The following is a 22,886-nucleotide window of genomic DNA, read 5'->3' on the forward strand; positions in this document are numbered from 1 at the left end:
CGATGTTTATAAAAAACAAATGTAGGTGATTTGCAGTAAATTTTTCAGCCCAGGGATTTTTGCCCAATATAATGACATTGTGTGTGTGTGTGTGATTAACTACAGGAAGTAACTGGAGGAAGCCCATAGAGAACAGTGGGAGAACATACAAACTCCACACTCCACACTCCACACGAAAAGGCACCCAAGTTGGGAATCGAACCCGGGCCGTTCTTAGTGTGAAGCATACGTGTTACCACAGTGACACCTTGCCACCCAATATCAATCAATGTTAAAACAAACAAAAAAACGGAACTATTTTAATTTTGACCAGGTAAGGCTCACTGAGCTATATCACTCTTTTTCTGAAATTTACAGCAGCCAAATACTCTAAACGTGTGATGTTGATTCAAAATGTGGAGGGAAAAACCAGAGGACCTGGAGAAAAATCCACGCTTCCGCCAATGGGAGAATATGCAAACTCCACGGGGAGAACAGTTAAATTTTGCTCCAGACGTTCTTCTGCGGTTCTGAGTGGGCTTCCTCCCACAAGCGAACGGAGAAAGTTTGCGATTACACCGTGAAATAATGGCCCACGTGGAAACTCAGGAGGCCACGAGACGACCAACTCGTTGAGTTCAGCGCCGTCCAAAGAAGGGTCCCCCCCACCCCGCTCACCCCCCTGTGCTGAGCTAAGCAAGGCCGGAACACACTCGCCCAGCCACCGCTCCCCCCCCACCACCCCCGACTCCTCCGCACATCCGCTTGGTCACTCGCACAAAAGCGGCCACTGCACTCTTCCGCTGCGGGGGCACACTTCCAGCTGAGCTCATTATCCCTAACGATCATTAACGCGATTCCCTGCGAGGGGCGCCCCTTTCACCGTGACCCCACCATGACCCGACCACACCCCACCGCGCCCCACCTCGCCCCACCCTCTTCTGCCGTCTCAGGTGAAGCCTGGCACATGCGTTGCGATATCTTTGCCACTGCTGCGGTCAGCAAAAAAAATCATCTAATTGAATGAAGGGCACGAGCGGCCAAGCAGGCATTACTGTCCTGGACTTAATCACAGTCTTGTAAACTATGGTGGGAATGCGTTTGTTGCCTTAAATAACATGAGACTACTTTACGTTAAGACTCTAGGCTGATAAAGCCTTGCTTTTCTGCTCCCACGCACATGTTTTTGCAAAGTTGTGCGGGAGCCACCGATGAGAATCTGATCGCCAAAATGTTTTCCGTTCCACTGCAGTCATTTTTATTGCCTTGATATTTATGGGGACTCCCGATAAAAACCCCTGAGAAAAAATGTTTTCGCCGTTTATGAAAGCCCTGCTTTTTATAATTATTTCACACTTCGGGATATGACCAGTGCCTCAACCAAAATATCTACACAATGGGATATTGTTTTACATTCTCCCGATTCTTTTCAAAAGGCAGCCAAAAACTTAAGCTCGCTCACCACGCGGCTCTGCGACCCGTATTATATGCTCCCCAAGTTTGGCCGTCACGAGCACCAGGCAAACGTCTTTACAGGAAAGGAGCGGCGAAGATGCCAAAGAAAACACGACACGAGTAGAATCCCATCCTCTTCAAGCCGAAACGCCGCGCGGAACGCCGACGATCCAAACGAAGACTACCCAAAGTTCCGACTTTCATGAAGGGAGATCACGACCCCCACACCCCCCCCCCCCCCCCACGAGTGTCACGCGGTGGCAGGTGACGGCGCAACGTTACACTGCGGTGGTAATGGCTTGCGAAGAAAGCCACCGCTGGCAGTTCTCCGGGCCTCGTGCCACCCGGCATGCCTCATGCCGCCACCCGGCCCGGTAACTCCGCCCCCGGTTTGCGACGCCGCTTGACAAAAAGTCCGGGTCCGCTTGTTGCCCAGGAATGGTGGCACAGCTCAGAGCCGCCGCTGACGCGTCTCTGAACGTTGACACAAGGATATGCCAGAAGGAGCCGGCCGTTCGGCGTGCCGATGGCACACGTTCAACCGTATGAACGAGCCGCCCGAGTCCGCCAACCTCGATCGCGCGTACGCGAGACCCAACGCGCACCTCGTTTGGGAAACAGTGCAATGGCAGCGCGCCGTTGCGTTACGCTGCTCCGGCGCAACGGAACTCGCCAAGCGACGACGGAGCCGTCAGGTCGCACCGCAGCAGCGGGGCACTGCAACAAATATAGCCCACCTACAAAAGCGGTTTTGTAATATTGTTACACGACGCTGCTCCGTCGCGGTGGGATATGTGAATGATGATAGACAACAAAACATTGCCTTTTTAGGAATGATGCACTGTGCATGCTGGAGCGTGCAAAGCAGTAACAACGCACAGCGACTCGGTAGAGAGCATCACCTCCTTCCTGCACGTGTAGCGCGCATGTCTAGTGCAGCACACGTGTTGCAGGCATCAATTACCGCACAACGCCGCTGTCATTCATCTGCAGATCAGCTTGCATCAACCGTAACCCTCTGAGTAACGTGCGCACGTCAGCATACAACAACGGCAGTGTGTGCACTGCAGCTGCTAACCTCGATTTTTTTTGTAGGTACAAGGAAAGAAAGCCGCAGCGATACTCAAACCTTCCCTTGAAGCTCACAATGGGGCCATGGACGGGGTGATACCAGCGCCCTCGCCAAAGTGCGAAGGCACATATCGCTCACAGGGTCGCCACCTGTCCGGGTTTTGTCCGGACAGTCGAGGAAACCGCCATCCGTGTCCGCGTGGCAAAAATGTATATTTGTACCGTGGTCTGGAGGAATTACGTCGCTGAAGCTTATCGCATTCAACTGCACAGCTTTGACAAACCGAGGCCGACTGAGAAGTGTTTCCGCGCATGGTCTCCAGTGGAAAATGTGGCAGCCCTGATTGCTCGCGTTCAGCATGCTGTGAGGCACCTCAGGGATATTACGAAATTAATGAGCCCTTTCTGTGCAGGGGATGTCCTAACTGTGTGCGCACGGGCGCGAATCGCAGCATCATTTGCAAGAGCAGATTAGCAGAGTGGGTATCGTGCCAAAGCCGGGCGTTAATTACACAAGCTCGCTGGCAGGTAGCGGAACAGCAGCAGCTCTTTGTAAGCAAGGTATGTACAGTAGAAAGGAACTACTTTACACAGCGGCAAAAAAGTACCGTTATAAATATAGAGGCTGGCAACCCACAAAGATGCAGTCACGTTTTAAAGATTACGGAAAAATTCTAGAATACTCCAATTTAACAGAGTCAGGAGGGAGTTCCATCACCAGGTGGTGTGGCCACCAGTCGGAAGTTCCACAACCAGGGGGTGGCACCAGTAGTGCTCTACAGTAAATGTCCCATCTATCCAAGAATGCAGCCACGATCGAGGTGTACAAAGAAGGGCACCATTGGTAGATCTTAAGGGCCCTGCTGGGGCATGCATTTTAATATCTCCTAAACACAAAGTGGAGTCACGGCCCTGTATGAGCAAAGCGAGAGGTGGGCAGCAACGAAAGAAGAAGAGGAGAGATGCGTTCAAATCATATTCATGCTACGTAGAAAGGCACATTCAATCTAATCCCAAATGCATAAAGCCTGTAATTCTGGGAAGCGTGCGTCTGGCTTCAACTCATTCACTGACCTTTGGTTACTGCCGACTGACACCCCTAGACTCTTCACGCAAAGTTTGGTCAAAATCTACCGAGCTTGACAAAACGTTGCCCGTCACCCTCGTGTGAGGTGAACGCACGTACAGGCACTCGTCCATACGGATGAGATGACTTAACAAACAAAGATTGCATCTGGTAGGTGTTGGGACAGAAAACCCCACATCGGACCGTGGACCCTGCAGGAAAATGCGCAGATGTCAGTCGCCAACCCCGGTTTGCACTGCAAGACAGCGCTGGCTTCTGGAAGCCAAAATCCTGCCATCAGGCAAAAAACACAAGCCCACATTTTATTACCACTGATCACACTGCTGCCTTGAGAAAAATCTGTCAATTGACAAGAAACCTCCACCACAACAGGAAACCGCCGGTGCACGTTTTCTGCGCTGCGCCTTTGCCGTTTCCCTTGCGCGCCGCCCCCCGCGCTTGCGTGCCGTGCGACTGGCACGGTCGCGACATTCCGCCAGGGGGGTACACAGCAGCAGCAGTCGCCGTGGAAATTAACGCCACAGTGTCAAGAAACCAACGAAACAACGCGGGGGCCTCTCTCTGCATCACGTTTCAAAGACGGCTACCGCATCATCACGCGGCGCTGCTTTCAGATGCGCTTCTGCGGCCGTCTGGAACTGCTCTTCCTTCCGATATGAGGAAGCCACAGGGAGCTATGCAACTTTCAAATCATCAAGACCGTAAACTCACGTCTTAGAACGACTTTATTGTGTTCAGTTTGTTGTCCTTTCCCCGCACCTCCTGATTAGAAAAGTTGGCTACGTACAATGCGGAAGAAGTTCAGCATGACATACTTCGTGCATATGCTCTGTGGCTCGTTAATATTCAACTCAGCGATCGGTGGGCATCGGCATCAACGCAGAAGTCGTGATGAACACCGTGAGCTCCTGGCTCCCACCTGGTCAACTTCTTCAAATTCATTGCCGCCGTGTTGAATAGTTCATTTTGAGCCGAAATTTGTTTTTGTGATGTACTGCGCGCTCTAAATTATAATCTATGTCGAGGATTCTAAATATTCAATCAGTTAATTATCTTGAGTAAACATTCTTCGGCCTCCCTTTTTTATTTGCAGTTAACCCGTCGCTTCCCCCATCGCCAAGAAACCAGAGTTGTAGTTATACTACGAACGTAACGCCGAGCGTGCACTTGTGAACGTTTGTAGAGGTGGTGCAGTCAAGAAAGCACTGCGCGTCATTGACATGCGCACCGCTTGAGCTTACAATCAACATCAATCAACAAGCTTGAGTGGGTACACAGCTGCACACAGTATTTAAACATTAACCTGTATACATATTGCTAAGGGTTAATGCTTAATGAGGTGGTCGGGTAGCTGAGAGGCCAGAATATTGTAACGTTCATACCCCCCCCCCCCCAACTGGACATCTGTGAAAAAGAGCTTTATAGTTCATCGGATTCTTCCTGCAGTATAAATAAATATTCTGATTCTGATATAGGAAGTCACTGGAGCTATGCACTTATAAATCTAGATTGAAGACTAATTTCTTTACAACTGATTTTTGTGTTGAGTTTGTTATCCTTCCCCCGCACCTCCAATTAGCACGGTTGGTTACGGTTACAAAAAAGTTAAACGTACATACATATATTGAGTTGGAATCAAGACAGCTGCCCATAGTGTAGCAATATGATGGTCTGGTCACCAATGCACACACAAAATAAACGATATTAAGTTTGGTTTTGAAGTTGATTTGGCGAAATTATAGCACGGAGAATCAAAAACAAAGCTTTAAATGTCTCATCGCAAAGCGCGAATAAAGATACAAACAACCCTGAGAGGATTTCTTGGGGAGGTGGCTGTGAAAAATCTCCTGTGGGCCAACATCTGACAAACATACACACACACGGGGTGCATGTGTTGCTCTGTGAGACCGGCAAAAAGATTCATCTCGAGGTGACAGCTCAATGGGAATACGTTTTTTGTAAAAAAAAAAACCAGAGATATGATCAAGTGTTAATGCTCAATAACATGTGCCCATATTGAGGCGGCGTTAAAAACTAAACTATTTGTATTTCACCAGGGAAGGCCCACTGAGCTATGTAGCTCGTTTTCAGAAGCGATCTGGCCACAAATGATAGCGCAATGAAGTGGCTTGTCGTGTGGAAATTTACAGCAGCCAAATACTCTAAACGCACGTTTCTAACTGGACTGGTTTAGGTATTGATTTTCACTTCACAAACACATCAGCACATTCACGTATCAAGGACATGCTATTACTTTTAATTTTCCCATTTCATTTATTAAATTCGACTTAAATTATTAACACATCAATAATAATGGTGATATTTGTGAAATATCATACGATACGCCAATTCATCTGTTTGATTTAGGTATATCTTGTATGCCACAGGTTCACATTTACTTTAATCTACGTTACAATATGGAAAAGAATACTCTCTAAAGGTCCCTTTTTAATAAGCTCTTACGACCAGCCGGATGCACTGCTACATGACTTCGTGGGAAGACACCGTGCTACAGTGGAGTGTGACGCGGGCCCTTACATTATGTTGGGGCACGTGGGACGTAGGCCCTCGCAGCGTGTTGGGGCACGTGGGACGCAGGCCTTCACAGCGAGCCACGTAGCCCACGCACTCTCACCCGATGCTCGTAGCCGACGGCTGGGGCTCGCTTCCTGCTTTTATCCTGGCCAGGATGTTTCACATTAACGATGGCACACCGCCGCCAACTCCTCTGCAAGCGCACAGCCCCAACAATGGGCTCGTGTTTTTGTAGCTGTCAGAGGGGCTGCTTGCCATGGTTGTTGGGATACCGGCGGGTTTCCAACCTCTCTGCACATCGCGGACCACCGGTCAATCCTCAACAGAAACGTTGCGGACGACCAGGCAGCGAAAATAATGTGCCGTTGAGTGAAGAAATAAAAAAACATTGGAATCCAACAGTTTTGCAGATTGCTTCCCACAGCTTTGCGGAGCTCCAGTGGTCCGCAGAACAGAGGAGGTTGGGGAACAGATGGTGTAAACCATGCGATAAATAAAATATATAATGCTAGAGGTACTCATGAGTGAATAACGGAAATAGCATGGTAAGCTTTTTGGCAAGAGCGACAACACACAGCCACCAGGATCGCAAGGAGAGGCCGCAGAGGCCCTCTCAACAATAACTGCTATTCTCTTTCCATGGCTTGAAACGATGAGCTAACAAACGCCGATAGCAAAACCTCTTCTCAAAGTTATAGCGTCACAGGATTCGAGACATGATGAAGCCCAACACAGTTTGCCACAGTCATTTTAGATTACACCCTCAAGACAAATTCCCAACATACTACAGCATGGTTTTGAGCGTGGATATTCAGGTGCATGTCCTGCTAACATATATACGGCTTGATAGGGAATGGCTAGTGCATTGCCTGTCCATTGAGTGGAAAACATTGTCCTTCACTTATAGAAGAAAGGCACATTGTGGCTCAAGCCGTGCTCTAGTGGGTCTCTTCATGGAATATTCGGTCAAATTCTTCTAAATGCGCACTCTGTATGCTTGAGGAAAGTGGTGTACCTGGGGAAAAGCCACTCGCAAATGGTCCCCCTCTTCAAAATCTACTTGGTATTCTGGGTTCCTGAATAACAACTGAAAAAGAAAACGATGTAAATGGAGGCCAGGAACCCATTTTCTCTACCGCAGTCGCCTGGCCACGTCGATAAGCCAGCAGGTCTGGAGGTTCCTGGGATGTGGCCATATCTGCCAATTGGCTTCCACCAGTCTGGCTGGACCCAGACAGTCCGAAAATTGGCATCTGTGGTCAGGTGGCAGGATTTGTACCAAGATCTGGTACCGGTGGTGTAGTGAACCTTCTTAGTTTACCGTGTAATGTTGATAGACCTGGGCTGACCCATAAATGTCCAGGTTTGGTCTACAGTGGAAAAGGGGTTAAAGCCCTAGGTGTGAGCCACCATTGCTGCCAAACTTGCCACTCTATAAGCAAAGCTTCCAGTCTGTTTATGGACTACCACACCACTCATTGTCCCTGTGTATCTTTTTTTGTTGTAATTATTACCCGTGCCCCTAGCGGACATCTGTGAAAAAGAGCTTCATAGCTCATATGATTCCTCTTCCAGTATAAATAAACATTCTGTTTCCGATTCTAAAACTTGGACCCCACGCGCGGACATCAGGTCTGGCTCGTAACAGTGGCACGTAGACTTGCCACCAGCGAAAGGAGGCGATGTCTGGGCAGGCCTCTGGGAAAGGAAGGAAGGGAAGCTATGGACAGGTGCCACGAGGCAGCTGTCGGCAGCCGTCCTATGGCATTGACACAAGGTGGCGGAGCAGCACTTACAACGCAATGAGTGGGGATCGTGGCCAGCTCAGATGCCAGCCGCTTCAGTCTGTCATCTCCTAACACTTGGGGAGTTTCCCCCCCCCCCTCTCGCCCCCTGTCAGGGCACCTTCACCGATCAATGCAGTCTTGCCACGGGGCATGCACTGCACAGGCCCCTTGGTGACGTCTCGGGTCGCCATCTGTCTGGGTTGACCCAGACAATAGTCCGGGAATCGGCACTTGATTCGCAGCGAGATCTGGTACCAGTGTTGTGTTGAACATTCATCGAAAGAGACGACAGAGTATTGATATAGACCTGTGCCGACCGTGACACATGTCTGGGTTTGGTCCACAGTGATGAAAGCTGGCAACCCCAGCGATGTCAGCGTCACTAGGTGTTTGAGGAGCGTGAAGCCAAGACGGGAGATGTGCCAGGCACAGACCCCAAGCAGCCATCCAAGCGAGGTGGGACGCCTGCTCTGTAACAACGCGACGATGCCATCGCTCCACCCGTGATACCGCGATCTCCACATGCGTCCTCGTGAATTATTCAGAACGGCCGAGGTGGCGAAGTAACAGCGGCACGCGTCGCACGGTGAACTGTTGTTGCAAAGCAAACTAAAGGAGAGGTTTTGTGTGTGTGTGTTGGACTTCTTTCGCACTGTACATCGCCAGCCATGCTAATCGGAGGTGCGGGGGAAGGAAAAATAAACTAAACACAAAAATCTGATCCAACTCGGCTCCAGTGAGATGAGAGATGGCAGCTTACTATTGCAGACTCGGCAATTGTCTAAAAGTTTTTTTCAGTCATTCGCTAAACAACTAAAACAAACACTAAGCTAAATTCTCTTCGCATTCAATGCATGTTCATATAGCAGACGTACACATTTTGAACCCATAGTCCGTAAAAATCGTGTGTTTTCTCCATGTGAGCTCATAACAGGACTATTTCGTTTGCGTGACATCCCTAAGCTTTGCTTCTCAAAACGGATGACATCACGGACGAGTCACAGCGACGACGCGCGAGTGGCTGTTGGCAGCGAGCGGCCCCGTGCCCCGCTCTCGCGTGCGCGCGACTCACGACGACGAAGGTGGCACCACGGCGCGCGCGCGCAGCACGCTAACAACGATCCCGCCTCTCACAAAACTCCGAGCGAAAACGCTCCACAGACGAAGCCTCTTTTTCCACACGCCCTAACGCCGGGCGATCGCTCGGCCGAAGGTTTCGGCCGCTCTGGCTCGAAACATCTTACTCGGAGCCTCGTGGAGAAGAGCAAGGAGGGGTGGTAAAGAAATAAGCAAGCAATGAAATTAGAAAATGTGCCGTTCACATCGAGTCAATAACGGCGCGACGACAGCCTCCTCACCAGCGCTCAGCGTGGCACGCAGAGAGGAGAGCTGCGTGGCGCCGCGAACTGTAAGGTGGTGAGCAGCGAGCGGCAAGCTGGATGAGTGGGGCGAGCGGTGAGAATGGTGAGCGAAGTGAGGAAGAGTGGGGTGAGAGGACTGAGCAGGGTGAGTGGGGTGAGCTGGATGAGCGGAGTGAATGCGGTGAGTCGGGTGAGCGGGGTCAACAAGGTTAGCGATGTGAGCGGAGTGAGGAGGGCGAGCTGGGTGAGCGCAATGAGCAGAGTGAGCCGAGCGAGCCGGGGCGAGCGCACACGTACCCCAGGTGCCCTGCAGCAGCCTGCTGCTTGGCCGTGCGTGGCTGGCCCGCTGGCCACCACCGCCACCGCCGCGGAACACGTGCTTGCCCAGGAGGCGGTAGTAGCTCTTTCCTGAGCCCTTCCTAGCCAGCGGCATCTCGGCGTTCACGCGCGCGCCGCGGGCTCCCTCGCCGCGCGGCCAGCAGCAAGCTGGGAGAGCACTCGCGAGCTGTCGTCAACGCCGCCTGCCGCCGTCGCTTCTGTCGGGGGAACTCTCCACGCACCACGCTACTCCCGCCGCTTTCATTTCCCGGGCTGCCGCGAATTTTGACGTCTGTTACGTTTTAGGTTCCCGGCCACCGCGGCCGCTGCCTCTGCCGCCTCCGCCCCGCGAGTCGGGGGCACGGCGCGCGAGGGGCCCCGGCAACAAAGGAAACGTGCGCAGGAGTTTCACTCGGGGGCCTGGCCCTGGGAAAAACAGCGATCCCAAAGTTTCCGCCCCAGCGCTCGCTCCCTCCCTCCCTCCCTCCACAGGTGCATCCCATCAGGCGGCCGCAACCAATGGGACGAAAGTAACCAAAAAAAGACATTCCATTCCGAGAGCACGGCACGAGCGAGCGAGCAGCGAGCGCGGCGTCCGTGGTTCAGCCCCACCGTCCGAGACAGAGACCTACCCCATAGTAAACGCTCATCCGCTGCCACAATTACAGAAAGAGACTCACTAATTTCTCCAGTCGAGATGAGGTGTGATGATGCAAGGTGGGTTGCCGGGCCCTTGAAAGAGCCCCACAAGTGCAAATCCTTGTCCTCACCATGCGCAAACTTTAAATCTCAGAATCTAAATATTGATTTATACTGGAGGAATCCGATGAGCTATAAAGCTTTTTCACAGACGACCAGTATGGGCAGGTAAGAATGTTACAACAAACAATACAAAAGCATAATAAACATGTCCCGGGATTTTTATTTGTAGACGAGTGTTGTGAATTTCTAGCTTACCTTTTTTGAGCACGGCCTAACTTAAGACAGTGTGTGTGTTCTGCTTTGAGAGAGAGAGAGAGTACAGCCGCTTTGATTGCATTTTTAAACAAATAAATATTGAATATCAAGCCTGTCTGGGCATACTGAGCACTACAAACACACATACAATACAGTGCGAGATGTAAAAAAATCATTGCAGTTTTGTAAAAATCAAAGCATCGCAAAGAATATCGTTTACCCGGATTCTAGCATTTCCCAAGAGCTTTGCGGGATGCATAACTCAATCTGGTCCACGTGACTGCCCAACCCAAGCTGTCACGGTGAGACCCAGTGGAACGTAGCGACAACACGCTACTGAACGAAATAATGGACAGTGAAAATCCGTTTTCACAGAGGACACCTCCAGTATTGGGCAGTACGCAACAAAAAGAAAAAGTTCGCAATCATTCTTTATTTTCCCGAGATTTGCAACCCCCCCCCCCGGTCATAACATCTTGCATCTTGCGGGGTGGCGGTGCGTCAAAATCAGTTTTCGTGATGTCGAAGCAGTCACAAGACGAATGCCGGTTAAAATTGTGATTTGAGACTGTTTTATGAGAGCGGGTGTGTCATACGCTGCACCGGTGCACCGCCAATACGTCCACACGGAGAGTCACGACCACCGTGGGCGACTTCGGAGCCACATTCACATGGCAGCAAAACCGATTGTTCCCCGCATCCTGTGGGCGCCGCGAGGGATTTCTAATCGGGGTTTGGACGACACTCCATTCCGGGACTCCGTCCCACTCTGCGCTGTCAGCTCCCAGCCCGCCCGCCTGCTGTAAGTGTGCCCAAGGCAGCTGGGGGAAGGGGGGGTGTTTGGCTTGTATTGATGCAAGCGCAGAGAGAGAGAGAGACATCTAAGCCTGCGGGGAGAGTAAAGGGCCAAGAGCTCCCTTGCGAACAGCCACAAAAAATAAAACCACCAACTGTGCAGCCCCCCCACCCCGGCCCTCCCTCCGTGAACTCAGCGCTCGTCTTGAAGGAGCCGGCATCAAAAACTGTAGGAGCTCAACGCTGTTCGCTACCACGATGTTAGGGCGCCGCGGTGGCCAGGAGATGTTAACTACCTTGCCTGGTATACAGTAGCTTGTGGGTTCCATCCCGACCATAACGCCTGTATATTTGGAGTTTGTGTGTCTCTCTCCCTGTGGTCAGTGTGGATTTTTCCCAGGGTCCTCAGGTTTTTCCCTCTATATTTAGGATCAACATGCGTTTAGAGTATGTGGCTGCTATAAATGTCGACATGACAAGCAATTGCATTGAGCTATCGTTTGTGGCAAGGTTGGTGCTCAAAAAGTTATATAGCTCAGTGGGCCTTACCTGGTAAAGTATAAAAAAAATTGTTTAGTTTATGTGAGAATTGTGCTTATTGGTAAGTGTCAACACTCTTGAAATTAATATATTTCACGACATTATTGCTTTGCTTAACCCAGAAATGTTCCCATTCGCATTAATGAACAGTCTAGCTGTTATGGTTCAAACAATATTAAGTGACCTGCAGGAGTAGTTGGTCAAAATTGAATCGTGGTCTGGTCCCAACCATACAAATGTCGAATATCCATTCTGACCAAAGCGCACCAATGGAAATTAGCAGAGCCCAGTACTCATGTAAACACGCCGACACACAATGTTTCATGTATACATAGTGAAGACTCACGTGCACTGGGACACACACACAACGCTTAATTGTATAGCCTTATACAACTATTTAGATAATTGTTGCCCGTGTCAAGCCATCATGGTAAATGATGGGACAGTGAATACAGAACCACACGCGTGGCTGCCTTTGACTCACCATCGGTAATGGTAACACACCAGAGAAATGGTTGGCTATGTGCGGTGAGAAAGAAGTTTAACATGCATACATAGAAAGACAACTCAGATCTCGTATAGCCTTCAACAGACTGCTGGTGTAAGTGCTGCTAAGCGAGCACCTGTGAATACTGGCGCAGCTAGTAGGGGGGGGGGGGGTGGCACGTGCCCCCCAATGATCTGATCAAAATCCCTAATATCGATCGGATCATTGGTGTTTATTAGTAATAAATCAGCATTTTGCAAACCCCACTGCCACTGTGTAGCATATTATTACGTGCCAGGGACTCTATGAGATGATAGGAGAATAGTCTGAGTCCATAATTGACAATAAGTAACGGCAAAGCAGTATAAGTGACTCACAGAATTGTGCGCAGTTGCGTATACAGCACACGACTTCCCTGAAGGCAAACACCTTCAGCGAGCGCGATGCCGATCACACGACGCGGTTCGAATTTGACCCTCGATCGATGGCTGCGCCATCGCCGCACACGCGTCGAATAAAAAGCAAGGGACAAGTCCTTACTTACCAACAACTCCTATCATTTTCATTGCTGGAGGGGTTGCCCCCCCTACCTGAAAATCCTGGCTCCGCCATTGCCTGTGAAGGCCGGCACGGTACACGATGGGGTGGGTGGCCAACCCCACGCCCAACCACTTTTGTCTCCCCAGTAGCGATGTTTTTATACACTCCAACAGGTACTCAATTTAGGCTGAGTCGACCTAGGGGAGGCCCAGAACTAGGTTCAGATAATCGTCACAGGTGATGGCCATGAGCGATAACTTGGGCTGCCGGGTTCACAGCGCAGCGTGCTAAACGCTACACTCCCACGGTGACATACCACCACCACTTCAAGTAATCATTTTATGCTGCGGCAATCGATTGGAGGGATTGGCCACATCAAGATATCAATTGTCACAGACGTTGCGATTGCTTTTGAGGATGAACCTGAATAAGGATCATAAAATATCATAATGCAATACTGAACAGTGCCACAGTTCCCCACCTGCACTCAGTCACTTGATTTGCATAAATCTATGTGGTCTAGTTTCATCACAACAATGCAGGCATGTGACAGCGTTCACACGGGCCTCAATCTCGGCAACGGTCAGTGGATCACGCAGCTTTCGGAGGTGAGAGGTGACTAGGCGATGGCAGTGCAGGAATGGGATGTTCCCCATGTACTGCCGAGTAACTTTTTGAAAAGGAGTCAGCCAAACATTCCAATAAATAACCATGCTGAAAGATCCACTTGGGACTAAGCTAAAATTATTAAACTAAACCTAAATTTCGAGTGCCACTGATATCGTGTGTGGTGTGATGGACCTATTGGGTTGCTGTAAGAAATGTAAAGCCACGTAGTGAACACTTTTCAATAAACATCCGCACAGGATTGCCAATTGAATCGCATCAAAAAAATGTTATGGAAGTGAAAGCCACAATGGCACTCATAAAATTACCCTGCTTGCAATACTCACAAAATGAAAGATTTTTAAGGGAAGCTGAAAAAAATAATTCTCAAAGGGGAGGGTAAATTTGCGTATCGCTGCGTCAAACTGTGCTCACCCCCCCACCTCTGTCGGCCGTAGCTAGTGGTGGGAATCTCACATCCCCAGGGCATGGACGACTCTCCTCGTAGGCTTGGTTATTAGAAGCAGAATGTGTATTTATACTGGAGAAATCCAATGAGCTATAAAGCTCTTTTTCACAGATGCCCAGTAGGGGCACGGGGTAAGAACGTTACAACAACAAACAGTACAAATACATCAGTCGTGCAACGTACAAGAAAGGCTTGACAAATCACCGAAACACGTAAAACTAAACCATCCCCATCCTACCAGGCAAAGCCCACTGAGGTATTAACTTATTAAAGAGCTCAAATCACGTTGAATGAGATGCATCCAGCGTATTCAAATGAATGCTTCATTTTTCTCAAAAAAAATTATTACACAAAAAATATTGCACGGTTATTTTAATGTTAAAACAACTTTCATACTAAAAACCTTTACTTTAACAATTAGTCAGTAACAGCTGTCTGTAGCGGGAGTGTGGTATCTACTTAATTACATGCAAATCGGCACGGCCATGCGGAGCGTCTGGACACGTGCAGAGTGCTGATAAGGTTGTAATTCGGTAATGAGGATGTGTCGCTGTGTGCAGGCTCGTCTGCACGAGGACAAGAATGAAACTGCTGCCTCTGACTTACCCCCACCCCGAACTGAACACGCAGGCTCGCATTCTGCCAGAACGCCAATACTCAAAAGCCTGACACCGAGGTGCCACACGAGACACACCTCGCCTGTTGTGCGCTAGATATATACACAGCAGACTCTCGATTATCCACGCTAATGACAGGTATGATGGGCCGCAGATAACACTGGTCAACAAAAAAAAAATTCTGGCCTGGACTTTTGCTGCTGTTTTAGACTAATTTCAGGGTGCTGATTCCAGATCTGATCTCAGATTTGCTCTATCACATCTCATTTTTAAATCCTTTATATTAAATTCACTTGCTTGCTTGCGTGCTTACGACCGTGCAAATCTTTCGGTCGTTTTTTAACCCACTTCCCGTGATCCAATCGAGCTGACATTTTGCACACAGACTCGTTGTGCGTGACAATTTATTTTCGTGAAATTTTTTTTCAAAATGTTACACTTTTTAGGAAAAAATAAATGATATTTATTACCAATTGCTTAATGGTGGCAGGCAATCATTGACCCATAGGGGCAGCCATCTCAAGCCAGAGGACGAGAGGACTCTAGCCACCACGCATATAAAGGATTTATAGTGAAAAACTTTGTTTTTACGGGTTAATTTTTTATGCTATCGGCATACCCCACTTTCATTGATTTTACCAAAATTTACTCTGTCACTTATGATTGCAAATTGTTGCGAGTCAGTGACTGCTTTAGTGTTAAAATATGGTGCTGTAATTTTAGGATAGTGTGTTTATAATATCATTTTATGTAGATATCCACATTTATTTAATCTTTTTCTTCTGCAGTTTTTATTGAAAATGCAATATTTGGTATCTCAAAAACCTGATGTGATAGATAAAAACTGATGCCAGATTTGGAATCAGCACCTCAAATTACCTTACCTTATGCCAGAAAAAGTGTGTTGACCAGTGTAATTAAACATCGCGGATTATCCAAAGATATCAATTTTACGCGGATCTGTATGCCAAAAACCACGAAAAAAGGTTTGAATTACCAATCGATGCGCGTGATTAGTGATAACACTTTCCTATTTCCGTGCAGAAGAGTCTGCCCACGAAGTGGCTAGGAGAGCCATGCTAATCAACATCAATCAAACTCTACCCACTGTTATAAATATACGCAACTCCTGTACTGTAGAGGCGATCACGTGGATTTCGGATTAACCGACCAAACATTGGTTCGGTTTAAGCACGTGACTTGTAATAAATATTTCCAAGAATAACAATGTACAACTGCTTTATTTATTTATTTGGGCTTAAGGAAACCCCCGTGAATTATTCATTTATGTCAAAATCTCAGGCCGCGGTTAATTCTCAAATCAGATAAACCACACGCGAATAATCGAGAGTCTCCTGTATATTCAAGTCGCATCAAGTAGCTCAATTACAGCCAATAATTATAATAATGAAAAACAATCCACCCCACAAAATGTTGCGATATTATTTCATGACGCTTGTTTACCCAGGAAAGCCTCACCGAGTCTCAAGACTCTCTTTACAGGAGAGGGGGCGGCGGTCCTACCACGTTTTTTTTGCAGTGGGGGGGAAGGGGGGCAATGCTGCTGCTGCTGCTGCTGCGCGTAATCCCAATTAGTGAGTAAGTTGCAGGTCAATTATGACTGTGCATGGCAACAGTGGCGAGTCGCTCGTGCGTGTGCCCTGCTGGCGGCCCTCGGAGGCTGAACGCGTCAGCGATGCGCGAGGTCGGCTACATACGGCGAGATGTTAACTACCTCGCCCGGTATACAGGAGGTCGTGGGTTTGATTCTGATCCTGACGCCTGTTGTATATTTGGAGTTTGCGTCTCCCTCCCTCCCTGTGATCGCTTGGATTTTTTTCCAGGTTCTCCAGTTTTTCCCTCCACATTTAGAATCCACATCACACGTTTAGAGTATTTGGCTGCGATACGTGTCCACGTGATAAGCCACTTCGTTGAGCTATCATTTGTGGCCAGGTCGCTTCGGAAAAAGAGTTATGTGGCTCAGTGGGCCTTAGCTGCTGAAATAAAAAGTAGTTCATAGTTTAAGCTGTTATCTCCCTCTGAGGACAGTTTAGTTTATGTACGGTGCGAAAGAAGTTCTACGTACATACAAAGCGCTCCTTGACATGTCCAGGGCTGTGAAGTAAAATATTATTTTCTATTAAATTAATTCCTCCCGATAATTATGAGAGTGGGGATCTATGAGTGCAACCCCTGTATAATAACTGATTCTGTGGAATACAGAAATCTATCATACATTTCACATGACACGTAAACTATATCTTCACATCGGCTCATAATGTCAGTTATTGCATCCATTAGCAAGGGTTTCATAACAACCTAATCATACCTTCATTTGTCTTCATTAGTTGATACAATAGAACACCATAAATTTGGATAATTGTATCATTTCTGGCACGATGGATGATTGGATTTCCATTAAAAGGGGCACTCTAAATGGTGACATCGATAAATGTCACAGAGGTAACACAATACACTCAATGGGTAAATGCAAAATCAGCGATCGTGGCACGAGGTGTGGTACGGTGAAGAGAGACAGAGCTCGGAGGAGGAGGAAGATACACCCAAAATAGTGGACTAGACACGGAGAATTCACGAGTCTATCTGATGAACCGGCAAACAACAACGTTGTTTTTCGATTTAAAGCTTTCGTGAACAACGTTGTTATTGTGAGAGAAAAAACTGCCTGCCAATGGATTCTGTTTTATCCCTGTTGACGTACGTCTAGGCTTGTTCAAACCGGAAAAAAACCACCAGTTCCATCAACAACAAAAATCTGGCCTGGTGCGCAGGTCACTTGGACCGACCTCTACTTTGCACAATTCTCAAAAAGGTTTTGGGGGATCTCCTGGCGGGGCGGTGCCAGCTGAAGGGGACGCAGGAGCCACGGCGAAGCCTCGCGTTGCGTTCCGAACGGCGCTCTATCCGAAGCGCACGCCGGCTCGCCGCGAGAGGAATAACAGCGCCGGGGGAACAATCGGCGAGGCAACTGACAACGCCCCGTAGGCCCAGGAAGTGCGTGGGGGCGGCATCCGGACGATTGTTGTGGCGATGGCGGCGGCCTGCGGGGCGTACCGTGATCCGCAGGCCCTTCCTGCACGCCCGTCACCCCCCGCCCATGGTGAACAAACACAAGGGCCCGCGCGTTCGTGGAATCAACCCAATTGCAGGTGCTATTGTCAGCACGAGGTCGTTCCGTGTACGCACACGGCAACGGTAGCGAGTGTCATTGATTCAGAGGCGTTGAGATTTTCGGCGTTGCGTTGTTTGTACATCGCTGTGTGCCACTGCCGTTACGCGGACCTTCCATTTGTCATCACAACTTCGTTCAAAAGCTGTTACACATCACAGCCCACGCCACATAGGAATTGACCCCAATGCGTGAACGCGAATCTTCACGCAGCATCCAGGAGTACAGCATCCTTTAGGGAGCAACCTTACCACGGCCACTACTGTGCATTTTATCCAAGCTAATTCGTAGTTCAGTCAAAGCTTATGTCAACTATAAGCACCTGTCCCCAGCTTCACAATTATATCTTCCCAAAAAATCGTTGGTTAATGTACGATTGTCTAAATACAATAACAGATGCAATACAAAGAACACAACACAATAAGAATGCTCTTTGTTGACACAATTCGATTTGAGCGCGAGGCATGTGGAAGGAAACTGGAACATCCAAAAAGTGCCATGCATGTGTAGTGACATAAGAAGGGAGGAGCTGCTGGGGGCTCTGTGTTCCCAGGTGGGTCCAGACACTTAATCCTCTGGGCGCCAGGCGCTGGGTTCCCAGGGGGTCCAGACGCTTAAGCCTCTGGGCGCCAGGCGTTGGGTTCCCAGGCGCTTAAGCCTTTTTGGCGCCGCCAACGGGGGGGGGGCTGTGTGTGCTCTGTGGGATGTCTGGTGGCGCACACGGCCCCACCCCTCGTTAGACCAGGCATAAAAGGAGAGCTCCCTGGACGATCAGGGCCCAGTTGTAACTCAAGACCCAAGACCCACGACCAGCCATCTGAAGACCCTGGGATGCTGCGAGAGCCAGCGCTGGGACTCTGTAACTCCCGACTCTACGACCTTGTGAGGGCGAGTTCCGGAGCGTAGCTAGAGTAGAGTATCTAGGCTGTGTAGCTAGGCTGTGTAGCTAGGCTGTAACAGAGTATCCGGACTGTTGGAGAGTTGGAGTACTGTTGGAGTGTTGTATCCGTTACACATGCAAGGAGATGACACTCCACACATATGGATTAAATAATCCATGACTGTACTGGTGCCTCTTGGCCACCTCGCAGTGCAAACGTGCGACCTCTCCCATCAAAGTGGTGTCCTTCCCCTGCACCTTCGATTAACACAGGTAGCTACGCACGGTGTGAAAGAAATTCAACATACATACACATATATAATACAGGTAGGAACCACAGGTTCCACACTGCCCACCAGGGATTATTTGTATGTCTGTCGTGCATATTTGTCTATCGTGCACGAATGCGCTGTCCAACCAAGTTCCTACCTCCCCACTCCGAAGGAACGTGTTGCCTACGCGTTCCGTATATATGTTGAACCTCTTTCGCACCGTACGTAGCCGACAGTGCTAATGGGAGGTGCGGGGGAAGGACAACAACCCGCCCACCAAAGTGAACAAACATAAGAGCATGCAAGCATGCATAAAATATAAGATTGATTTTGTAATAGATTTTGTTAGGGCCTCCTTCAATCCACATGCCTGCATATAAATACTCTGGTTAATATTTGTATGCGCAGTACCGTATTTACAGACTCAGACATTACATGTGTTTGATGTCATTCAGTGATTGTGCAGCCGCCCATTCCCACTCTCCTGTCTTAGGTGCGCAGCACCTTGTGATATACTGCATTGCATTTCATGTTTCACAAAGTACATGTACTGTTGCAGCACACACACATGCGCTGCATTTACTGCACGTGCTCGACTTGCCCTGCACATTGCGTGCCACTTCACGTGCCACTTCACGTTCCACAACAACCGTAAAACACGCACCATGAACGCACCCATTATATCGTGTCCCCAACACACTGGCAGCGCCACAGAAACGTCTCCGTGCAAGAAGAAACGGGCGCACAGCCTCTGCCCACGCACGACCACGTTCGCGTGCGTGTCATCCACCGCGATAATCGTTCAGTCAGCATTAAAATCTGTTACGGTACTCAAGTGCATATTTTTGTTGTTGCATTTATTTTACCCATAATCAGCGCAATGGGCGTGAAATCAGTTCACAAACTTAATCATGAGAAAATTCCCCCTGCCCCCCCCTTCCGCCAAATATGACAGCGCCCCCCCCCCCCCCCACTCCGCTGATTACTTGCTCAGGAAACGCCGGCGAGATTACACATTGGCTATGCCGATGGCCATAGGTGAGCCATAGATGGGCCATAGCGTGGCGGTGCCATTGCCACAGCGGTATAATTGCCCGCATTGTATATGGCAGAGATTATCCACGCGTGGAGGAGCGAGGCAGGCAACACGGGCGAAGATTCTCCCTCAATCACTGGACGTGGCCACCTTTAACCCCCTCGAAGCGCTCCCACAAAAACCCCCTCCCCCCCTGCCCTCTGCGTCCGCACGGGCCGAGCGTACTCACGACCGCATGGGAGCTCTCGTGCGAGGGACGGTGGGGGGGGGGAAGAGAGAGAGGGGGGGAGAGAGAGAGGGATCTGACGGTGACCGATGGCGCCAGACGCAGCGCAATCTCCCTTCCTCCATCCACGTGAACGCCAACCAAAGTGAATTTCTAACTCCGCCTCGGCGATCGTGCACTTTGGATTCTCCGCGGAGCTGAACCACAAATGAGGCCGCGGCACAAAGGGGCCCGGGGGCCTCCCTCACCAATACAATTATATATTTGTTTAAGAACATTTGATAAATGCCATTGAGCAATGATATTAATCGTAGTATTTCAATAAAGGCAAATTGATAAATGGGCTCGTCCGTGTTTCTCTCCTTGACCGACTGATGGTGACGTCGCTCTCGTGCGTGGCGGTGTGCCGGGGACATGCACCAGCATCCCTCCGGGGTCGATAAAATGAACACCACTTTGTGGAGGGGAAGTCAACATTCGTTGTCCTACGGAGAGACTCAGCCCCCCCTCCCCCCCGCCATAGGAACGAGGAATTGCCACCATCGGCTCAGGGCTGTAAACGGGAAATGCAATCACAGACTTCTACTCTAAAGGGCACGTCCACTTCAGCCATCTTTTCTATGGCCACTGCGGCGGCTTCATGTAGGCCCGGGTGACGCCGATTGAAAACGAATTTCTTAAGAACTGCTTCTTGTTGTTGTTGTCTTTAGTTTGTTGTCCTTCACCCGAACCACCGATTTGCACGGTTGGCTACATGTGGTGCGGTGCTGCACTGACAACCAGCAGAGGCAGTGCGCTGCGCACAAGCGGTTGGTTATACCTTGTGTGCGCGCTTGTCAGCATGAATACTACGATGCAATTACATAAAAATAATCATGCAATACTCTTCATGGATTTACGGTCAGTATAAATGCGAGGGTCTACAAGAGGCATTTATGCCTTTTACATGGCAAGGTTGTGCTCCAGAATTGCCAATATAACAACGGAACAACAATATTATTATTCTTTGGGTCTTTCGGTAAAGTAACGTAGATAGGTAAAAAAAGAATAAAATGAACAAGAAACTACGACGTTTCCATCGCAACACAAGCGACCGCCATCAGGTGGAAAAAAGGGGGGTGATGATGGTCGCTTGTGTTTCGATCGAAAAGTCGTAGTTTCTCGTTCATTTCATTATTCTTTGAACCTCTCTATGTAATTTTACCGAAAGACTCAAAGAACATGAATTCCTGCAGTCACGAAAGCTTTAAGTCAACAGTATTATTATTCTGCTTGTTTACCCAGGAAAAATAAAGCCTCGGCGAGTCTCAAGACTCGTTTTCAGGATGATCCTGCCAGGTTTCTGCAGTAGAGGGCAAAGCCGCTTCCTTGTCCGATCTGCAGGTCATTTTTCAGTCTTGGGATGTTTGGGCATTGCGTAGTGTATGTCTTTTTTCCAATGTGCTGTTGATGATAAATGTAACGTCAGAGTTATGGGAATACGTAACGTGACAATGATCACGTTTCTGATACGTCTCAGCTCTGGCTGTAAAATTAAGCTTTTCAAAGAGTGTGCGTAATAATCACCTCTGGTCACCCCTCTCGCGCGTGCACAACAGACTCGTACGTAGAGAAACGAGGCGTAAAACCAAGATAAATGTATCACTCGCTAAGCACAAATCTACCTCGAGCGCTATCGAGTCACACATGCCGCATTCATCAAATTGATTTCAGAGCGCCGACGTCACGCCTCACTTGCGTCCGCTCTTCACCTGCCTTCTCTCCGTGCACACGCGAGCGCCACCGCTCGCATCCACGTTCTACGCGGACGAGCGCGACGGCGATTAATTAACACGTGTCTGTGTACATATTCTGTAAATGCGTTTAATATATTAGAGCCAACACGCATCAAGAAGAAGAATTTAAACAGTGTAACCAGGATGCTTCCCCTCCTACGGCGCTTGTAATAAACGTGCTGCCCTCGTCGTTGTGCATTGAGGCACATTTATCTTGCTCGTCCTTGTGAGAACAGAACAACGACACGTTCGGTGTCCGTGCCCGCCGCATGCAAGTTGGCGTACGCAGGCCGCCCGGCGGAATGTTCGTGACTGGCATGGGGGGGGGAGGGGTATCCGATGAGTCGAGTGGTTCACTGGAAGAATCGTTCCCACCGCTTTAATTACCACAGCACACGCATGCACGCACACACACGCTGCACACGCACACACATGCGGCACATGCACAGCACGCTGCTACGAAGAAGACAATCAAGACATGACCACATTGTGGTACCTTTCACAGATCAAAGGACACATTTTCAAAATGCTCCAAGAATAGATACTTTTAAATTAGCTGTATATCTAAAGGCCTCCAACCGCCCCCCTGGAATTATTTTTGATAATACCCTCCCCTCCCCCCACCCACTCCATCCAGAAAAAAATATAACAAGAATCCGTCGATTCAATTGTAAACCCGACTCATCTCAATGCGTAGAACTGAGAAGGGAGAGGATTGTAGAATTAGACAGTGCCCTCTGCCTTCATTTCCGACTCGCCACGTCCCGGGAATTTCAGCCCGTGCGCTTAACAACCATTCCGCATTTCTCGTAGAAAGCACCACGACTACGCCTTTGTCCTTGAGTGTCCGCATCCTTGCATTTCCATCATATTGACCATAGTTCATTAAACAAATAGCAC

At 49.1% G+C, this 22,886-nt stretch overlaps 1 protein-coding gene across 8 annotated transcripts in view; it reads right to left on the bottom strand.

Annotated features, from left to right (window-relative positions):
• Positions 1-22,886, bottom strand: part of LOC133341919 (ras GTPase-activating protein nGAP-like) — a 625,061-nt gene that overhangs the window by 247,341 nt on the left and 354,834 nt on the right. The window contains exon 1 of one of the 8 annotated variants that reach the window (XM_061550753.1): positions 9,573-9,976. The exons of the other annotated variants lie outside the window; for them this stretch is intronic. Coding sequence (XP_061406737.1) covers positions 9,573-9,708 — 136 coding nt within the window. The 5' untranslated portion in view covers positions 9,709-9,976. Of the gene's footprint in view, positions 1-9,572; positions 9,977-22,886 lie in introns of those variants that run through there. 8 annotated transcript variants of the gene reach the window in all.

This window comes from Lethenteron reissneri, chromosome 12 (assembly GCF_015708825.2).
Source record: "Lethenteron reissneri isolate LAM-NWPU_2019-01 chromosome 12, ASM1570882v1, whole genome shotgun sequence".
In the NCBI taxonomy this organism is placed as follows: Eukaryota; Metazoa; Chordata; class Hyperoartia; order Petromyzontiformes; family Petromyzontidae; genus Lethenteron; species Lethenteron reissneri.